The sequence below is a fragment of the Trichechus manatus genome, unplaced genomic scaffold (genome assembly GCF_000243295.1).
Source record: "Trichechus manatus latirostris isolate Lorelei unplaced genomic scaffold, TriManLat1.0 scaffold00037, whole genome shotgun sequence".
Lineage (NCBI taxonomy): Eukaryota > Metazoa > Chordata > Mammalia > Sirenia > Trichechidae > Trichechus > Trichechus manatus.
The window spans coordinates 1051199-1072458 of record NW_004443973.1 but is presented as its reverse complement, the minus strand read 5'-3'; the positions used below and the strand labels follow the sequence as shown (position 1 = coordinate 1072458).

The window sequence follows — 21260 nt, the reverse complement described above, 5'->3', positions numbered from 1 at the left end:
ATAAATTGTAGTGGGTTGAATGGTGGTCCCCAAAGAGATATGTGCATGTCCTAATCCTCAGAACCTGTGAATATTACCTTCTATGGCAAAAAATGACTAAGGATCTTGAGAGAAGTTATCCTGGACTATCTGGTAGGTCCTAAATTCAATGACAGGTGTCCTTACGAGAGAGATAGAGGGAGATTTGACATAAAAGGAGGAGAGACACACAGAGGAGAACGTGATGTGAAGATGGAGGCAGAGGTTGGAGTGATAACAATCACACGCCAAGTAATGTCAGGGCATGCGAGCAGCCACCAGAATCTGAAAGAGGCAAGGAGTGGATTCTGCCCTAGAACCTTCAGAGAGTGTGGCCCTGCCAGTGCCTTTATTTCATACTTCTGGCCCTGATTTTGGACTGTGAGAGAATAAATTTCTGTTACTGTAAACCACCCAGTTTGTGGTAATTTGTTATAGCAACCAGTAGAAACTAATACATAAGTGGATGGTGCCTTAAGGCAGTGGACATCCTGACACCAGAATCTCTCACCAAATAAAATGATTGGAATATTTGTATCCAGCTTGGGAAGGCATGGTTTTTCTTTAACGTTGAGTAAACACTATCTTTATCGTAGATCGTATTTGTTTTTTACTGTTGCTATAACAAATTACCACAAATTAGTGGTTTAAAACAACGTAAATTTATCATCTTACAGTTCTTGAAGTCAGAGTCCAAAAGGGGTCTCATTGGCTTAAAATCAAGGCACCAGCACAGCTGTGTTCCTTTTTGGAGGCTTTAGAGAAGAATCCATTTTCTTGTATTTTCCGTCTTCTGGAGGCTGCCCACGTTCCTTAGCCTCGTGGCCATCTTCAAAGCCAGTTAAGTCTTCTTCACGTTGCGTCACTCTTCCTCTCTCTTTCCCATTTAAGAACCCTTGTGATTACACTGGGCCCACTGGGATAATCCAGAGTAATCTTATTTTCAAGTCAGCTGATTAACAATCTTAATTCCATCTATCACTTTAATTCCTTTTTGCCATATAATGTAACATAGTCATAAGTTCCAGGGATTAGGATGTGGACATTTTGGGGGGACCATTTTTCTGCCTACCACATAGACTTTTTAAAAAAATGAATCACCAAATATTTATTTAATTTCATGCTAGACTAGTCGTGGTACCATTGAGTGGTCTCAAGGTTATGGTGGGTGAAGTTAATTTTTAAAATAATCATATTGCCATTTTTTTCTTTTATATCTTAGTCTAAATAATAAATACACATAGTTTAAAAAAGTTAAATAATATTTAATGCTGATAGTGAAATGCTGTTCTTGTTCCTCAGAATTAACCACTCCAGATTTTAGAGCTATTGCTTTTGTAATTTACCTCCATATTTCTAAACTATATGCTGTATTAGTTTTATGTTGCTACTGGAACAAACTACCACAAAATTATTGGCTTACGCACGTTTATTCTCTTACGGTTCTGGGGGTTAGAAGTCTAAAATCAGTTTCACTGGGTTAAAGTCAAGAGCTGGTTCCTTCTGGAGGCTCTGAGCGGATATTCCTTGCCTCTTTCAGCTTCTAGCACTTGGACTTTTTAAGAATTTGAGTTCTGTTCTACATTTTTCTCCTATTCTGTTAGGATCCATCTATTGTGGCCCTGATCAGAATGTTTGGTAGAGGTAGCCAGGCACCATCTAGTTCTTAGATGAGGCTGTGGTTCTTGTAGACTATTATTCCTGTTAACTATATAGTTTCTTCTCTGAGTCTTTGGTTACCTTCTTTCTCTTTTGCTCCAGATGAGTAGGTACCAATAGTTGCATCTTAAATGGCTACCCTCAAGCTTTTAAGACCCCAGACACTGCTCACTAAACTGGAATGTAGAACATAAACTTTATGAACTATATTATGCCTATTGACTGAGTTGTCCCATCAGACTATAGTCCTAAGCCTTCAAACTCAGAAAATCAATCCTGTGAGGTGTTTGGTTATGTGTAAGTATCTGTAACTGTGCCCCCTGTGCTTTATCATATATATATGAATATATATGCATGCTCACACATACATACAAATGCACACATATATACACACATGTACATATACCTATGCATGTATATGCATACACACATATGTAACCACACATATTTTTTTTTGCTTGCTGTTGTTGCAAAATTATATATGTCATAGAATTTACCAAAAATCTCCCTTTTTCTTGTGTACTTCTTAGTGACATCATTTATCTGGTCTAGCTGTGTGCACTTCACGCACGTTTGGTGTTCCCTTTTCCATCACCAAAAATAGCAAGTGTCTACTATCTGGAGAGTGATTTCTCCTCTCCCCCACCCATCTCTGGCAGCCACCAATAAATGTTGGTTTCTGTATGTATACCCATTCTTTTCTTTTTATAAAAGTGAAATCATTACCATATTTGTCCTTTTGCAATTGACTTACTTCACTCAGTGTAATATCTTCCAGATTTCTTCCATGTTATAAGATGTTTCGAAGATTCATCATTATTCTTTATGGCGGCTTAGTATTCCATTGTGTGTATATTACATTTTGTTTATCCATTCATTTGTTGATGCGCACTTTGGCTGCTTCCAATTTTTTGCTGTTGTGAATAGTGCCGTAATGAACATGAACCTGTCTGTTTATGTCTCTTCTATTAGATCTCTAGGGTATATAACTGGGAGTGGGATTGCTAGATTGTAAGGTAGTTCTATTTCTAGTTTTTTTGAGCAAGCACCATACCGTTTTCCATAGTGGTTTTACCATTTTACAGTCACACCAGGAGTCGATAAAGGTTCCAGTCTCCCCACATCCTTGCCAGTATTTGTTGTTTTCTGTTTTTTTAATCAGTGACATTTTAGCAGGGGTGGGATGGTATCTCATTGTAGTTTTGATTTGCATCTCTCTAATGGCTAATGATCCCCAGCATCTTTTCATGTGTTTGTTGGCTGCTTGAATGTCTTCTTTGGTGAAGCGTCTGTTCATGTCCTTTGCCCATTTTTTAATGGGGTTGTTTGTCTTTGTGGGGAGTATCTTGAACTTTTAAGTTTTTTATAAAGAAGAATCATTTTAATACACAGCCTTAGTGTCTAAGGTGGTGCTCTGAGTATAGGAAAGGGAAGTCTCCTTTTCAATACGCAGATTTTCACTTATTCAGTTCCCTTACTAGTGCTGTCTGTTGTGGCTGAACTCATGAGCCTTGAACCTTTCAGCTTCCTTTTCTTCAGAGATTAGATTCTTGATCTCTTGGGGACAGAGTGGGAAAGTAACAGTTACCTGGCTGCCTAGAATGAAGAGAAGCATAGGATGTCATCCCTTACAATACATATTTTAAACTAGTTTTGCTTGATTTCAGCCAGAAGCCTCTGTCTCACCTTTCATCTGTGGTCTCCAAAACCAGAGACTTTCTACAGAGACTGTCATTAGGTGTTCTGGGAGGGATTAAAGATGAATACAGTGTTTAGTTTACCGTGTTTGATTGGATGATGTTGTATCTGTTGTTTATTATGCTTTCTGGGCTACTTCGTTTCATGGCAAGAAGATAACACTGACAGGAACTTTTTACCTCAGATTTCATTTGCTATATATCTGTTTTAAATTTACCATTCTTTCTGGCTCTTTTGGTTAGTGGTCTGTTTTGAAATAATTGAATCTATTGTTTAATTGAAGATGTTTTCATAAAGAGTAATAAGGTCTTTTGCCCTTCATTTTAATCTGATTTTATGAAGAGTGTGTGGATAGTGATTTATCAAGGTAGACACATTATAGTCCAATTTGATGTGGTTTGATAGGTGCACTTTATTTTCATCTTATAAAGCATAGCATGCAGGTACCAGAAGTCTGATTGAAAGGAAGTAAAATCAGTGGGGCAATTAAACATTAACAAGGTGGGGAGCAATTATGCTAAAGTTATGTAAATAGTTTTAGATTATGTGTAAGTAATTATATTTTTCAGAGTAGTTGACAGGGCAAAAATTAGATTGCTTTTTCATTTGAGACTTAATTTTGATTTGTTTTATTTTTAAAGGTCATAATGGTTGTCTCAGTTTGAGCCTTTATTTAATTTCTTGCTTGAAGGTTATTACATGATGTAGCATAACTAAATTGTATCTTCTTAACGATAATACAGAATACAAAATTTTTAGCTGGCCTCAAATTTTATAATAAAATACCTTTTACTGTCTTTGGTGTGTTGAAGGCATGGCTTTGTAGTAAGAAGTAACTTTATGTAAGTGTGTTGTTTGTATAAATGTGTGTTTCTGCTGCCTTCATAAAGGCATAGTTGATAAGTTAGTTTCCAGTAAATATAGACAAATCATTTTAAAACACAGCAGTTGTCAAAGTGGGATGTTGCATTTTAAATTGGCCTTATTTTAGAAGTAGTTGAACCTATTAAAATACATTGGAACCCTGGGTGGCGCAGGTGGTTAAGCACTCGACTACTAGTTGAAAGGTTGGTGGTTTGAACCTACCCAGAGGTACCTCGGAAGACAGGCCTGGCGATCTGCTTCCAAAAGGTCACAGCCTTGAAAACCATACAGAACAGTAGTTCTACTCCGCACTTGTGGGGATGCCGTGAGTTGGAATCAACAGCAATTAAATGCATCTGTGAAACCCTATAGGGCAGTTCTGCGCTGTCCTATCGGGTCGTTATGAGTCAAAATTGACTCGACAGCAATGGGTTTGTTTGGTTGGTTGGTTGGTTGGTTTTTTTTTTTTTTGGTGGTAATCGGGGAGCCCTGGTGGCACAGTGATTAAGAGCTCAGCTGCTTACCAAAAGGTGGGTAGTTCGAATCCACTAGCCGCTTCATGGAAACCCCTATGGGGCAGTTCTACTCTGTCCTGTAGGGTAAGCTATGAGTCAGAATCGACGGCAACGGGTACAGGTGGTGATGGAGAAAAAGAATAATTGTTAGATATTACAGTGTGTCTGTAGTTAATGGCATGCTTTTAAATTATTTGCTTTGTATTGTCAGTTTTATTTTTATTAAGCATAAACGCAATTTTGAAAGCCAAAAGTTCTATAAAACATAATAATAATGAAAAAAAAGATTAAATAATAAAAGTCAGATACTTCTATAAGACATACAAAGCAATCCCAGATCCATTCCATACCAGAAGCAACTGCTCTTGATTCTTTTAGGTATGTCTTCTGATTCTTATCACCATATTCCTCAATATCAGGCTTCAGTTGCTTTTTATGATTGTGTGTATGCATTTTTTGCTTTCCTCCATATATAAAATGGAGATGGTAATTTCTGTCTCATAAAAATTGCTTGAAGGATTAAATATGAATACATGTAAAGTACCTGGAATAGCACCTTTTACATAGTATAAGTGCTCAACACATGCTGGCTATCATTATGATCTATACTGTCCTTCCTCTTCCTTTTTTTTCTTATAATATTTGAGAAAACCCGCTGCCATCAAGTCTGTTTTGACTCATAGCGACCCTATAGGGCAGAGTAGAACTGCCCCATAGGGTTTCAAGGAGTGCCTGGTGGATTCGAACTGCCTACCTTTCTGTTAGCAGCTGTAGCTGTTAACCACTATGCCACCAGGGTTTCTGGTAATGTTTGAGAAGTGAGGTTCAGTTACTCATTCTAGTTCTGACAGTAAGTAATAGAATTGCAGTGTGAACTGACTACCAAAGCTACTGTCTTCCTACTACATGATGCTCTCTACCAAGGTAAGTGGCCCAGGTCTAGCAACACTAATCTTCTGCTCTTCAGTTCTGGGCTCCTAACTCAATTGCACATCGCCTTCCAAAAAGCAAGATGTACTGCTTTTTTCCTGCCTGTACATGAAAAATATTTTCACTATTCTTTGTAATTTAGTAGCAGTTGGAATATGAGGAACTAGAATAAGATAATCCCCCAAAATAATTTTTTTGGGACTGTTCAGGCTAGTTTTTTTTGTGATTTACTTTGACCTTTTGAGAATTATAATAAAACATTGAGAGTAACTTGACTCTCCAGTCCTTACTTGTGGTGGGTTAACTGTGTCACTGTAGGGTCAGTGTGTCTGGTTATTGCATATAGCTTATTTGTTAAGATAGCTTCTTTTTCTGTGGCTCTGAGGAAATCATTCTATATTCACGAATAGGAAATTAGAACTCGGTAGGTAACCCTTTTTACATTTCAGCTTTGATTTTGAATAAATGGCTTTATTATTTATTTCCTGATAGACTTGGCTCCTGTAATTCTTCCTGTTAGTCAGGCATTTATAAGGCATATCGGAAGTACTTGACACAAGATCAACATTTACCAAAATGTGTGTTTTACAGGGTAAAGAGTAAGTACAGGAAATTTTGAGTTAAATGAAGTTATAAGTATTTCTTTATTGAATAACCTCTAAGAGTTTTACATATGCTAATGTGGATTGTAAATCTCCCGTAAGGACAATGGGAAGCTGTTTTTTTTCCTCTGTAGAGAATCTCTTATATCTGAAAAACTAGCTTTGAGAAATTCATTTGACTATAAACACTTTAGAATGACTTAAAGAGTGATTTTTGGACTCAGTGGGAATTCAGGACAAATGGCAAGGCAGCATATAGTTAGATGTGTTGAGCAGAGAGCCTTCAGAAAATCAGTTAGTAAGAAAGGAGTGTTAATCATCTGCAAGGCCTTGTTGAAACGTGAGTCTCAAACTTCTTAGTTTCAGGGTTCCCCCTCTACACTCTTAAAATTTGAAGGTCAAAGAACTTTTGTTTCTGTGGATTATAGTTATTGATATTTTACTGCTTTAGAAATTAAAAGTGTGAAAATTTTAAAGTATTTAATTAAATGAAAATACAACTGTTTTTAAAAAAGGAAAAATAACTGATTTGTGAAAGAAAACATTTTTATGAGAAGAGTAACATTGTTTTGTTTTTCAGATCTTCTAATTGTCTTAATAAAATATAGCTGAATTCTCCTATCTGCTTCTGCATTCAGTCTGAATCTACTGAATCACATCAAGTAGCCTCTGGGAAAGTCCACTGTATGTTCATGAGACCATGAAAGTGAAAAAGGCAAATGAAACCTTATATTGTTATGAACATTATTTTGACCTGGCTGATTCCGTGAGAGGGTCTGGAGGATCTAGGAGTCTCTGGACTACACTTGTAGAACCACTGCTGTAGTAAACAAAAGTGTTAACTAGACCACTGCCTGAGAGTTCATGCTTTGAATTCAGATTGCCTAGGTTGGAATTCCAACTTTCCTTCTGGATGCTGTTTATCCTTGCTCTGTTCAGTGGAACTACTGATAGGACCTATCTCATACGGTTGTTAGGATTAAATACAATTACACATGCAAAGAGTGATACAATAGTAAGCACTTAAATGCTAACTTTCATTATCCTTTCACGATTTTTAAGTCCTGTTGTGCCACCCTTACTTAGAATCTTCCAGTGGCTTCCCAACTCACTTGAAGTAAAAGCCAAAGTCTTTACAGTGGCTTACCAGGCTTTCCTTTATGATCTGACATTTTGTTACCTCTCTATGGTAACATCTCTCATCTCTTACTTACTCTGACTTCAAATCCTCCATGCTCTGTGCAAACGGTGTCTTCCTTGCTACCCTCTTCCCACATACTTCCAACAGCAGGTCTGTTCTTTCTCAGGCCTTTGTACTTGTGGTTTTCTCTTCCTGATGTGCACTTCTGCAGATATTGGCATATTTTGTTCCAACCTCCTTTAGGTTTTTGCTTTAATGGCACCTCAGTGAAATCTTTTTTTTCTTTTTTTAAATTTAACCCCTTTGTACACATACATAAGGAGCCCTGTGGTACAGTGGTTAAGTGCTCGGCTGCTAACCAAAAGGTCAGCGGTTCGAACCCACCAGCTGCTCTGTGGGAAAAAGATGGGACAGTCTGCTTCTGTAAAAATAACAGTCTTGGAAACTATATGGGGCATTCTACTCTGTCCTGTAGGGTCAGGATCACTATGAGTCGGAATTGACTTGATGGCAGAGAGTAATATACATGTGCATAGCTTATCCCTATCTCCCATCTCTGCTTTATTATTATTTTTTTCCTATAGCATTTTCTGTTTTCTAACATACTAAGTATTTAGTTATTTGTCTCTCTTCCACTAGAATTTAAGCTCCATGAGGGATGGGATTTTTTTTTTTTGATCTAACTTGTTCAGTGGTATCCTCAATACCTAGAATTGATGCTTGGTGCATATTTAAATCCTAAAAAAAAAAATTTCTTGATGAGTGAATCATTATTGCTACAAAGTTGAAAGAAAAATAGCCTCTCCTTCTGAGAAATGTAGTTTCACTGTGGTAGTGCCTCTAAGATAAAATGAACATCTAAAGTGTTTAGCAAGGTGTGTTGGATAGGTAGTAAGCACTAGTTAATTGGTCGCTATTATTGAAGGAGAAGAAACAAAGAACAGGAGCAGACATTTTAGGTAGAAATGACCTGGATAAAGGAAAACTGCAACCACATCTTAGAGACTAGGTAGATACGGTTTAGAGGATACTGGAAAAATAAGTTTGGAACCGTATTGTGGAGGACATTTGAATTTTTGTTCTGTGGGTAATGAGGAGTTATCGAAAGTTTATTAGGCAAAGGGGCCATGATGGAAGTGGTAGATTTGGAAGATGATTCCAGTAGAAACCTGTGAGGTTGACTGGAGATTGTTCTGGCATAGGCTTAACCAGAAGTTAATACAACATTTAGTAAATTTATGATAAATAACAAAATAATAATTTTTCAAAATCATAAACTATGTCCACTTATTAATGACTTCCTCTTAGATTGTGTGGTAGTGTGAAATTATTATTTGATCGGTTGTGTATTTTGGACTATTTATGTAATTGCCAAATTTTTATACTGTGTACTTTTTTCATTTAAAACTAAGAGTTATGATTTAAAATAAACCAGGGTGCTTATACTGGTAACTAACTTACTAAATATACTAATGTAGGACAAAGTATGTTTAGTCCAGCAAATATTGGTCAACCACGAAAGACTACATTATCTCCTGCCCAGTTGGATCCTTTTTATACTCAAGGAGATTCTCTGACATCAGAAGATCACCTCGATGACACTTGGGTGACTGTGTTCGGGTAAGATTTCTGCATCATTTACCTTTTGAAGAAAGTACTGCCCCAACATTTTATAACGAATATTATCAAACATACAGAAAAGTTGAAAGATGTGCCCAGTAAACACCCACATACTCACCACGTAGATTCTCCAGATAACAGTTTGCAACATTTGCTTTATCTTTCCATCTGGTCATCTCCTTTTTTTTTTTTGATACTTTTCAGAATAAGTTGCAGATATCGGTACCTATCACCGTGACATTTTAGTGTGCACATCATTGACTAGGGTTCAATATTTGTTTATAGTTTTTTTGTTATTTATGTTTGTATCTCTTTCCAAATTATTTTCTCTTCAGCATAGTTGCTGAATGTTTGAGTGCAGTTACCCCTTTAAGACTTAGGGAGCTCCTTTACCTCTTTTCTGGAGTCCTGGTGGCACAGTGGTTAAAAGCTATGGCTGCTAACCAAAAGATTGGCAGTTTGAATCCACCACCTGCTCCTTGGAAACCCTGTGGGGCAGTTCTATTCTGTCCTACGGGGTTGCTGCTATGAGTCAGAACCCACTTGACGGCAATGGGTTTGGTTTGATTTACCTCCTTCTAGTGGCTTTTTCTCACTTCTGGTGGACTTAAACACAGTTTTGAACTAACAAATTGAACTTCATTTATATATATACTATATCACAGGGTTAGTATTTGCTAGTCACACAATGTTGAATACTAACAAAATAATAGAATATTAATAAAAACAGAGGGTGACAGTCCTAGATGCACTTTGAATGGAATTTTAGGTCCAAAAAGTATTGTCAGGTACCTTAGAGATCCTATCAACCATAATTTATGGATGAGGATGCTGAGTTATAGGCAGGTAACTTCAGAAATTCACAACTAGTTATACTACATAAGGCTTGTTTCTGAAAGTTAATTTTCCATACCAGTACTGGATTTTACTGTATTTTTTGTGTAAAAAATACCACATGAGCTCTTCGAAGGAAGAAAAATGCACCATAAATGTTTACTGGATTTTATGTATTCATTTTATTTAAAAGTTAATAACTCAAAAAGTGTGTAAGAAAAAATATAGTGAAAAGTCTCCCTCCCACCTTGTCCCCAGCTATAATTTTTCTCCTCTCTAAGGCAATGATTGCTACCTTTTTTCTGTGTATCTTTCTAGAGAGATTCTGTGTGTCATTGATTCCACTTATGTAAAAAAGCAGGATCGTTACATTCCCTTGTTCTCTAGAAAGCCCACATTCAGCCCCATATCCCTACTAATTATACTGGCTTCTTGATTTTTCTTTTTCTTTTTATGTTTAAATTTTTGTATTCTCTCATGAAATGGCTGTATGTTTAAACTTGGATGTCCACTCCCAAGTCTGTTTTTCGGGCTATGTAGTAATGGTGTCACTTTTAAGATTCCATGAGTAGTTAGATAAATTACTTGAAGTATTTCTGCTAGTCCCTTTCTTCATTTTTAAATCATACTACTTTCCCAATTACTTCTTGGTGCTTTTATGTTTTAGTAGTCCTTTATATGAGTTCAGTTGCAAGAACTGAAGCATTCTTTTCTTGGCGATAGAACATTCTATTTTGATCATGTAACCCAAAAAACACCCAGTGCCATCGAGTCGATTCCAACTCACAGCAACCCTATAGGGCAGAGTAGAACTGCCCCATAGGGTTTCCAAGGCTGTAAATCTTAAGGAAGAAGACTGCCACATCTTTCTCCCGCATTTGATCATTTACAGGGAACTAAATTTCAGAATTTTCAGGTGGTACTCAATGTATAAAGATATGACTATAATTTGATTTTTTTCTCTTTTAATAACAGTGTAATAATTATTTAAGATTACGCACACGCGCACACACACACCTGTAAAACTGTGTGTAAAAGTGCAACTTCATAGTTTTCCTAACGGCTGTGATTGGCAATGAGAGTGGAACTTTAGGGATTTCAGAGATGGAATCTAGGGATGGAGAAGAATAGCTGAATGAGAACTAATTTTAAGGTACTTGCTTTTGGGTAATTAACTGGACAGTGATAAGAGTTAGCTGGTTTAGGGGAAACAGGATGGTCAGGGATCACCTATTAATGTTCTGGACAGTTAGGGGGGAATTTATCTTGAAACACTTGTTAAGTGTAGTAATTTGCATTTGTATGTGTTGTGGAAGCTGATTGTTTTGTTTGGACAACTCTTTTTTCAGGTTTCCTCAGGCATCTGCTTCCTATATACTATTGCAATTTGCACAATATGGGAATATCTTAAAACATGTGGTAAGGCTTAATTTTTATTCAATTTAGGAATTAGGCTGAGGAAAGATAAGCTGTGAATTAGGGAAACTTTGCTTCTTAGTTTTTGTTTGTTTTTTTTTTTTTTTCAAATTTAAAAGTTTGTAGGGTTTTTTTTCCTCTTTTTAAGTGTTGATAGAATATATTCTTTGTAGTTGAAAGGCTGCAAGTTGCATAGTGTTTGATAAAAAAGGGATAAAGACACAAGATAAGGAAGAGAGTTGAGAGTTTCAGTATCACTGCCCCTTTTTTCCCTAAACAGTTAAGTTTCTTAAAAAAAAAGGTAGATTACACCAAATGTTATATTACTGTTTTCTGATTTGAGCTTGTTTTATTGGGGATAAAGGAAAAGGGGGAAGTTCCTCAGCTTGCAGAGTTTTTTGGACTTTTTTAACTTATGGAGGACTTTTGAAAAAGATTAACTTACCTTGCATAATAAGTTATAAATAACAAAACTCTTTTCTATTACTAGAGATTGTTTTACTTACCTCTTACACAAAATTATATTGATGAATACAGTTTACAAAACCTTCATGGCAAGTGTTGATATAATCTTTTTACAAGAAACAATTATGTTTTGAGAGTTATTTTACCTTCAGAGAATATTTGCCATATGTTATTTCAGAGAATTGATAGCTAGTGGTGTGCAGTGGTTAAGAGCTTGGCTGCTAACCAAAAAAAGGTTAACATTTTGAATCCACTAGCCACTTCTTGGAAACTCTATGGGGCTGTTCTGCTTTGTCCTATAGGGTCACTATGAGCTGAAGTCAACTTGATGACAATGGTTTGTTTTTTTTTGATAGCAAGAAAGAGATTATTGAAACTGTTTATATAGGAGTTTTGTTGAACTTTAGAATACATCTTGTTACAGGACACCAAATAAAAGGTAGAAGTAGATTTACTGTCACATCTATTTTCTAATGAAATTCATTATGTTTAACTTTTATATATTTTAAGAGACAACTTCATTCTTTGCAGATGTCTAACACAGGAAATTGGATGCATATTCGTTATCAATCTAAACTGCAAGCCCGGAAAGCCTTAAGTAAAGATGGTAGGATTTTTGGAGAGTCCATCATGATTGGCGTAAAACCATGTATAGATAAAGTAAGTCGCTGCTGATACGAGGGAAATAGCTTCATCTATATGAAGAGCACGGACTCTTGAACTTGGATGTCCACTCCCAAGTCTATTTTTCAGGCTCTGTATTAATGGTGTCACTTTCAAGATTGCATGAGTAATTAGATAAATTACTTGAAATATTTCTGCTAGTCTCTTTTTTCATTTTTAAATCATACTACTTTCCCAATTATTTACTTTTTGGTGCTTTTATGTTTTAGTAACCCTTTATGTAAGTTTAATTGCAGGAACCGAAGCATTCTCCTCTAAGGGATAAAACACTTTATTTTGATCATTTATAAGGAACTAAATTTCAGAATTTTCAGTTGGTGCTCAGTGTATAAAGATACGACTGTATAATTTAATATATAATAGAAGTTTACAAAGTTTTAAATGATACATAGCAGTTAAAGGTATTAACATTGGTGGTTATGTCACTTTGCTTCACTGTGCCTCTTTTTCTTAGTTTGTAAAGTATGTCGATGTTTATAGTATACTTGTTAATGGTAAGCCAAAGATACATAATCACAGGAATTTAGAATTGAGAGATAGTGTAGTCCAACGTCTTCATTTCACAGATAAAGGAATAGAGGCCAAAAAGGGCTTATTTAACTTGTCCAGAGTTGTTAAAGGTGAGGTCTGGATTCTAGGCGACTTGGCTTCTAACCCATTTCTGTTACTTGTGCAAGACAAAATCATATTCTTTAAGTACTTTAAAGAGATAGTGCTATTTCAAGATGACATATTTCACATCAGTGGTAACCAGTGGTTAACGTTTAAATGGCTGAACATTTTGATTTTAACATACTTAAAAATTACTGTATATTCGTATACTTCACAATACTAAACTGAATTTAAACATTTGTTTGTGGCTTGTAAAATCACCATGAACATTCTTTGAATAAATATACGTGAACTTATACTGTATACGAGGCACTGTTTTGTGCTGATGCACACGTTAATGAGCAAAGCAGACATGGTTCCTGTTTTTATTATCTGTTACTTTAGCTGTGTAATTGTGTAATTATTATATTATGCTGTAAAAGATGTTTGCAGAAGCAGGACTCCTTGTATTTGGAGTTACTGGGAACTAAATAGTGTCAGACTCAGATGTTTATCCCTCTCTCCCCTAGTAATTCTTTTTTTTTTTCCTTGCTGATTTTTCCATAAAGTATTTGGAGGTTCTTACCCTTGTGGGTCCATATTGCATCGAGGGTACTTGAGGCTGCTGAAGCGTGATCTCTGAGTGTTAGATCTCAAATGCTAGCTAATGTGTATTGTTTTCTCAAGCCTAAAATTATTTGAAAGACCAATTATGTCCCATTTTACCTCTTCTAATAAAATTTTCATTGTAAGTAGGATATAATATTGGATAGTATGTATTATGTTTATAAACAGAGAGGTTGTTTATCTTTGTTTCTCCAGAGTGTTATGGAAAACAGTGACAGATGTGCTTTATCATCTCCATCTCTAGCCTTTACACCACCAATCAAAACCTTAGGTACACCAACCCAACCTGGAAGTACTCCTAGGATTTCTACCATGAGACCTCTTGCTACAGCATATAAAGCTTCTACTAGTGACTATCAGGTATTTTCAAGGATTGGATTAAAAAAATGTACTTTAAAGAACTGAAGTGCATAGTATAAGTCTTTTTCATTGAATTAATTTGTATGCCATTGAATATTTCCTTTTGAGGTGATTGCTTTGATGAAATCTTTTAACTTTACATTCTTGAATTTACTGTTTTAAAATTAGAATTTGGTCAATTGGAAAGTTACCTGGAATTAAAAAAAATCCTTTGCTGTTTTTTAAAAAACATTTTGAGAGTGTGTTACTCTAGTTTTTTCTAAGTTATATTTGCATACATCAAAAGTTTGTCTTGTGAACATTTCTGGCATGAGGGGACAAAACCCTGTAAGTTGATAACTAAATCTGATGATACCACAAATGGAGAGCCTCAGGTTGGAGTGCACATTTGGTTATCAAAAGAAGACGTGTACTGGCTCCCATTATTCAGAGAGGACAATTTCTTATGTCAAAAAAGTTTAAGGGAGAAGCTCATTACATTCCCTGAAGAATAGTAGAAGTATTGTGAGTGTCATTCAGTATATTATTGCCCCCTACTTAATTAGCCAGGAGTTCTGAACTTGCCCGGCTGTTGACACAGGACCTGAAACACAGGAAATAAACACTGTGCTTTATTAGGACAGGTAGTGACACTTTAGTCTTTTGATTTCCCCTGAAATTTGGAGATCATTCTAGAGCTTTTTTTTTTCTTTTAAACCAATATTTTAAAACCCTCATCTCTGACAGGCTTTGTGTTTTTGTTTCTTTGGTTTCCTAATTTAAGGAGCAGGAGTAATTTGCTTGCCAGAGGAATGAGATTTTGTCACTCTTAAAAGAGTAGAGTGGTTCTGAAACTATTATTTTAATCTTTTAAGCATACAATTCAGTGCTATAAGTGCATTTTGTTGTTTGACTCTTTTAAATTAGCTGTTAGCTCTAGAACTATGACAATGAAGTAACCATAACCTAACAATTTTTTTGTTTATGTGTGTTTTTTAATAGGTTATTTCTGACAGACAAACACCAAAAAAAGATGAAAGTCTTGTATCAAAAGCAATGGAGTACATGTTCGGCTGGTAGTATAATAAAAACTAAGAACTCAACTACAAAAAAGTAGGTTGCTACACTAAAACAGCGGAGTACTGCCTGTTTCCTTCGGTTAGTTATATAACCACTCCTGGCAGTATTGGGATGCTGTCTCATTCTTCTTTTAGAAGCCTTTTTTCTTTAAGGATACAACATATCTGTAGCTCGCACTTTAAAAGATGGTTGATACATTTTTAAGAAACTAAAAATCCCTGTAAATAGGATTTTATGCTTTCTGTGATAGTGCATGCTTAAGTATAAAAAAACCAACATTGATTACTGTAAATTATATGATGGAGTTTATCGTAAGGCTCCTTGGTCTTCTTGAGAAGGGGGATGAATTTTATGAAGTGGAACTGTACAGCTGCTTCTACTAAGGCACAAAGATTATAATTAGAAGTTTGAATTATGGTCTTTTAATAGCATTGAAGATTTTCATTATCCTTGCTTGTATACGTTCTGTCGTGCATTGTCATCTTTTAGTGTTTAAAACCAGAACAGTCTTTTTAAAAATTTACTACTCAAGTCACATTTCTTGATAATAAACTTTGTCAATTATATGTATTGAACATTTTTTGAAAGCGTGATTTATTTTTACTACGGAAGTTCTAAGTGTTCGCTGTTTTGCATATTTTTCTGTTCTCTGTATTTTTTAAATTGTTGGCAGGATCCAGAGGCTTGATCAGAGTCAGCTTTGATCTCATTGGCAAGACTGTGGGTAATATTGTGTTCTTTCATCAAGGATCCATGAATTCATTGGAGCTTACAAAAGGGTGATATTCTGATTTTATTATTTCTTTTCATTTAATTGAGAGTTTTTATAAAAAAACACTTTTCCTTCTCTAGTATTTGGTTACCCAAAGATTTAATTCATACAGAAAAAGCAGAATATGTACTTATTTACCAGTTTTCAAGATAATGAGTTGGTTCCCTATCATCCTTTGGAGGTCACCAATAAATTAATTTTATTTCATTGTGAACTCCTGAAATTAAGTATATTTAATGGTTTCAGTCTATTATAATTATTAAACAAGCTGAAGCTTAAATTGTCATGTCTTTGGTTGTGAAGTCCTTTTAACTTGACCATTGTAGTCTTTGATCATTTCTTCACTGTTTTCTATGACAAGATGTTCTAGGGTCATCTTCTTGCATTTTCTATTCCATACCAAAGATTAGCCATTTCTCCTTATTTCTCAGATCTGGGTGCTTGGAATTGCTCATTGCTACTGAGTTTAGTATTACATATAATGAAACATTTCATGAGTTCATACTGATAGAATTCAAAATCATGGCTACAGGTTTTCTTTTTTTTTTCTTAGTAATTTATTCCCTTCATTCATTATTACATCCTTATCTCCTAGAATCTTGTTTTTCAAAGACACATAACAGTAGAATCAGAACGTACCGTTATTAATCATTTACTTTATCTCACACACACATCAGTCTTAGAATAACAATGCTAATACTACTTCTATCAATATAATTGTTGATAAATGTGTTTTTTGCAGCTGTTCTTCCCATCTCCCCTATCCCCCATTTTTTATCGTTATGCTGTATCTACATTGTCTGAGCATTTGGAGATTAAAGTACTATACTTTCTCCCTTTTAACTTTATCTGTTCTTATTTGTACAAGTAACTATATATTTAATCTCAAACCAAAACCAAGCCAAATCCATTGCCATCAAGTCGATTCCAACTCATAGCAACCCTGTAGGACAGAGTAGAACTGTCCCATAGGGCTACTAAGGCTGTAATCTTTGTGGAAGCAGATGGCCATATCTTTCTCCTGTGGAGCAGCTGGTTTGAGAGTTATTTTACCTTCAGAGAATATTTGCCATAGGTTCTTTATTTCAGAGAATTGATAGCTAGAAGGAGCCCTGGTGTGCAGTGGTTAAGAGCTTGGCTGCTAACCAAAAAAAAGTTAACATTTTGAATCCACCAGCCACTCCTTGGAAACTCTATGGGACAGTTCTGCTTTGTCCTGTAGGGTCACTGTGAGTCAAAATCGACTCAACAGCAGTGGGTTTTTTTTTTGGAATTTTCTTTCCTTATTAAAACCAAAGTTGCTAAAGCTTAAAGTGGAAAATAAAAGGTATTAAGACTTTTAAGCTCATTAATTATGGTAACCACATCAGCCTTGTCCTTGGCAATTAAAGGTTGCCACTTGGCCCTTGCCACGTTGGCACTCTCACCATTGAATTCAGGGAGCCCAGTTTGATTGCAGCAGTTCCCTCTCTATTCCTGGCTGCAGAGAACAGCTACCACAGATTTTTAAGGATGTGGGGGCTCCCCTCATGAATATATATTACACAGGCTTGGTGAAAGAAGTGTCCTCTGGACCCTCCTAGTTGTTGTTAGGTACCACCAAGTGAGTTTCAACTCACCGACCCTGTGTACAACAGAACAAAACACTGCCCGGTTATGCACCATCCTCACAATTGCTATGCTTGAGCCCATTGTTGCAGCCACTGTGTCAGTCCATCTTGTTGAAGGTCTTCCTCTTTTTCACTGACCCTCTATTTTACTAAGTATGATGGCCTTCTCCAGGGACTGGTTCCTCCTGATAACATGTCCAAGTATGTGAGACAAAGTCTCACCGTCCTTGCTTCAGGGGAGCACTCTGGCTGTACTTCTTCCAAAACAGATTGTTTGTTCTTTTGACAGTCCATGGTGTATTCAGTATTCTTTGCCAACACCATAATTCAAAGGCATCAATTATTCTTCTGTCTTCCTTATTCATTGTCCAGCTTCCGTATGCATATAATATGATTGAAAACACCATGGCTTGAGTCAGGCACAACTTAGTTCTTAAAGTGGCATCTTTGCTTTTTAACAGTTTAAAGAGGTCTTTGGCAGTAGATTTGCCCAATGCAATGTGTTGTTTGATTTCTTGACTGCTACTTCCATGGGCGTTGGTCGTGGATCCAAGTGAAATGAAATTCTTGACAGCTTTAATCTTTTCTCCATTTATCATGATGTTGCTTATTGATTCAGTTGTGAGGATTTTTGTTTTCTTTATGTTGAGGTGTAACCCATACTGAAAGCTGTAGTCTTATTTTCATCAGCAAGTGCTTCAAGTCCTCTTCACTTTCAGCAAGCAAGGTTGTGTCATCTGCATATTGCAGGTTGTCAGTGACTCTTCCTCCAATTCTGATGGCCCATTCTTCGTATAGTCCAGCTTCTTGGATTATTTGCTCAGCATACAAATCGAATAAGTATGGTGAAAGGATACAACCCTGACACAAACCTTTTCTAACTTTAAACCATGCAGTATCCTCTTGTTCTGTTCGAATGACTGCCTCTTGATCTATGTACAGGTTCCTCATGAACACAGCTAAGCGTTCTGGAATTCCCATTCTTCGCAATGTTATCCATAATTTGTTATGATCCACACAGTCAAGTACTTGTGCATAGTCGATAAAACACAGGTAGACATCTTTCTGGTATTCTCTGCTTTCAGCTAGCATCCATCTGACATCAGCAGTGATATCCCTCGTTCCATGTCCTCTTCTGAATCCAGCTTGAATATCTGGAGTTTCCTGTTGATGTACTGCTGCAGCCGCTTTTGAATGATCTTCAGTGAAATTTTACTTGCATGTGATGTTAATGATATTGTTCAATAATTTCTGCATTGGGTTGGATCACCTTTCTTCGGAATAGGCATAACTGTGGATCTCTTCAGTCGGTTGGCCAGGTAAGCTGTCTTCCAAATTTCTTGGCATAGACGAGTGAGCACTTCCAGTGCTGCATCCATTTGTTGAAACATATCAATTGATATTTCATCAATTCCTGGAGCCTTCTTTTTCTCCAGTTTCTTCAGTGCAGTTTGAATGTCTTCCTTTACTACCATCAGTTCTTGATCATATTCTGCCTTCTGAAGTGACTGAATGTTGACAAGTTCTTTTTGGTACAGTGACTGCTTATTCCTTCTATCTTCTTTTGATGCTTCCTGTGTCGTTCAGTATTTTGCCCATAGAATCCTTCAGTATTGCAACTCGAGGCTTGAATTTTTCCTTTTGTTCTTTCAGCTTGAGAAATGCCAAGCATGTTCTTCCCTTTTGGTTTCCTAACTCCAGGTCTGTGCACATGTCTTTATAATACTGTATCTTCTCGAGCCACCCTTTGAAATCTTCTGTTCAGCTGTTTTACTTCATTTCTTCCGTTAGCTTTAGCTACTTGATGTTCAAGTTTCAGAGTCTCTTTTGACATCCTTTTTGGTCTTTTCTTTCCTTCCTGTCTTTTTAATGACCTCTTGCTTTCTAAATGTATGATGTGCTTGATGTCATTCCACAACTTGTCCTGTCTTTGGTCGTTAGTGTTCAATGCATCAAATCTATTCTTGAGATAGTCTCTAAATTCAGGTAGGATATACTCAAGGTTGTACTTTGGCTCTCGTGAACTTGTTCTAATTTTCTTCAGCTTCAACCTGACCTTGCATATGAGCAACTGATGGTCTGTTCTGTTGCCAGCCTCTGGCCTTGTTCTGACTGATGATACTGAGCTATTCCATAATCTCTTTCCACAGATGTAGTGGACTTGATTCCTGTGTATTCCATCTGGTGAGGTCCATGTGTATAGTCGCCGTTTTGTTGTTGAAAAAAGGTATTTTTAAAGAAGTTGTTGGTCTTGCAAAATTCTATTAAGCAGTCTCTGTCACCAACGCCATATTTTCCAACTACTGATCCTCTTTCTTTGTTTTCAGCTTTTGCATTGCAATCACCAGTGATTATCAATGCGTCTTGTTTGCACATTCGATCAGTTTCAGACTGCAGAAGTTGGTAAAAATCTTCAATTTCTTCTTTGGTCTTAGTGGTTGGTGCATAAATTTGAATGATACTCGTATTAACTGGTCTTCCTTGTAGGCGTATGGATATTACCCTATCACTGACAGCGTTGTACTTCAGGATAGATTTTGAAATTGTTCTTTTTGACGATGAATGCGACACCATTTCTCTTCAATTTGTCATTCCCGGCATAGTAGATCATATGTTGTCCAATTCAGAATGGTCAGTTCAAGTCCATTTCATCTCACTAATGCCTAGGATATCAATGTTTATGTGTTACATTTCATTTTTGACAGCTTCCAATTTTCCTAGATTTATACTTCGTACATTCCACATTCTGATTATTAATAGATGTTTGCAGCTGTTTTTTCTCATTTGAATCGTGCCACATCAGCAAATGAAGGTCCCAAAAGCTTGACTCCATCCACTTCATTAAGGTTGACTCTACATTGAGGAGGCAGCTCTTCTCTAGTCGTCTTTTGAGTGCCTTCCAACCTGAGGGGGGCTCATCTTCTGGCACTATATCAGACAGTGTTCCACTGCTGTTTGTAAGGTTTTCACTGGCTAATTCTTTTCAGAAGTAGACTGTCAGGTCCTTTAAGCACTGCTTTTGTTGTATTCTACAAATTTTGAAATGTATTTTTATTTTCATTTAGTTAAAAATATTATTATAGCTTCCTTTCAGACTTCCTTCTTGACCAGTGGTCTATTTAGAAATGTGTTGCTTGATTTTATATATCTGAGGATTTTCCAGATATCTTTCTATTATTGATTTCTAGTTAAATTCTGTTATGGTCTAAGCCCGTTGCCGTCGAGTTGATTCCAACTTATAGTGTCCCTATAGGACAGAGTAGAACTGGCCCATAGGGTTTCCAAGGAGCAGCTGGTGGATTTGAACTGCTGACCATTTGGTTAGCAGCCAAGCTCTTAATCACTGCGACACCAGGGCTCCCTTATGGTCTAAGAACGTACTTTTTATGATTTCTGTTGTTTAAAATTTGTTAAGAGTTGTTTTGTGGCCAGAATTTGGTCTGGTCTTGTTGTATGTTCTGTATGCACTTGGAAAGAATTGGGAATTGACTATATCAGAATGTTTCAGAATAGTACAAAGTGCAATGGTATATTTGAAATGATAGATTGGTCACAAGAAAGGCCCCATTTATTTCCCTTGTGTCACATCCATTGCAGTGTGACTTTGCAGCTCCTTGCATGACAAAATGGTGCCTATTTGCCCACCCCTTGAATCTGGGCTGATGGAAATTACAGTGTAAAAGTCCAAAGTCTAGGCCTCAAGAAAAACCTGCACACTTTTGTTTTTTCTCTCTCTTGAAACCACTGCCATGAGGCTGGGTTCGCCTGCAGGAGGTTGAGACAGCAGATGGAACA

The 21260-nt window shown here is 36.4% G+C and overlaps 1 protein-coding gene across 4 annotated transcripts in view; it reads left to right on the top strand.

The window, feature by feature from the left end:
* NUP35 (nucleoporin 35) overlaps positions 1 to 15658 on the top strand; it is a 31818-nt gene extending 16160 nt beyond the window's left edge. For 3 of the 4 annotated variants that reach the window (XM_023730501.1, XM_023730504.1, XM_023730503.1), the window contains 5 exons: positions 8906 to 9047; positions 11231 to 11300; positions 12273 to 12422; positions 13860 to 14024; positions 15006 to 15658. In XM_023730501.1, the coding sequence (XP_023586269.1) occupies positions 8906 to 9047; positions 11231 to 11300; positions 12273 to 12422; positions 13860 to 14024; positions 15006 to 15083 (605 nt within the window). In that variant the 3' untranslated portion in view covers positions 15084 to 15658. The remainder of the gene's footprint in view (positions 1 to 8905; positions 9048 to 11230; positions 11301 to 12272; positions 12423 to 13859; positions 14025 to 15005) is intronic. The other variant, XM_004375441.2, reaches the window with a different exon arrangement.
* The last annotated feature ends 5602 nt before the right edge of the window (positions 15659 to 21260 follow it).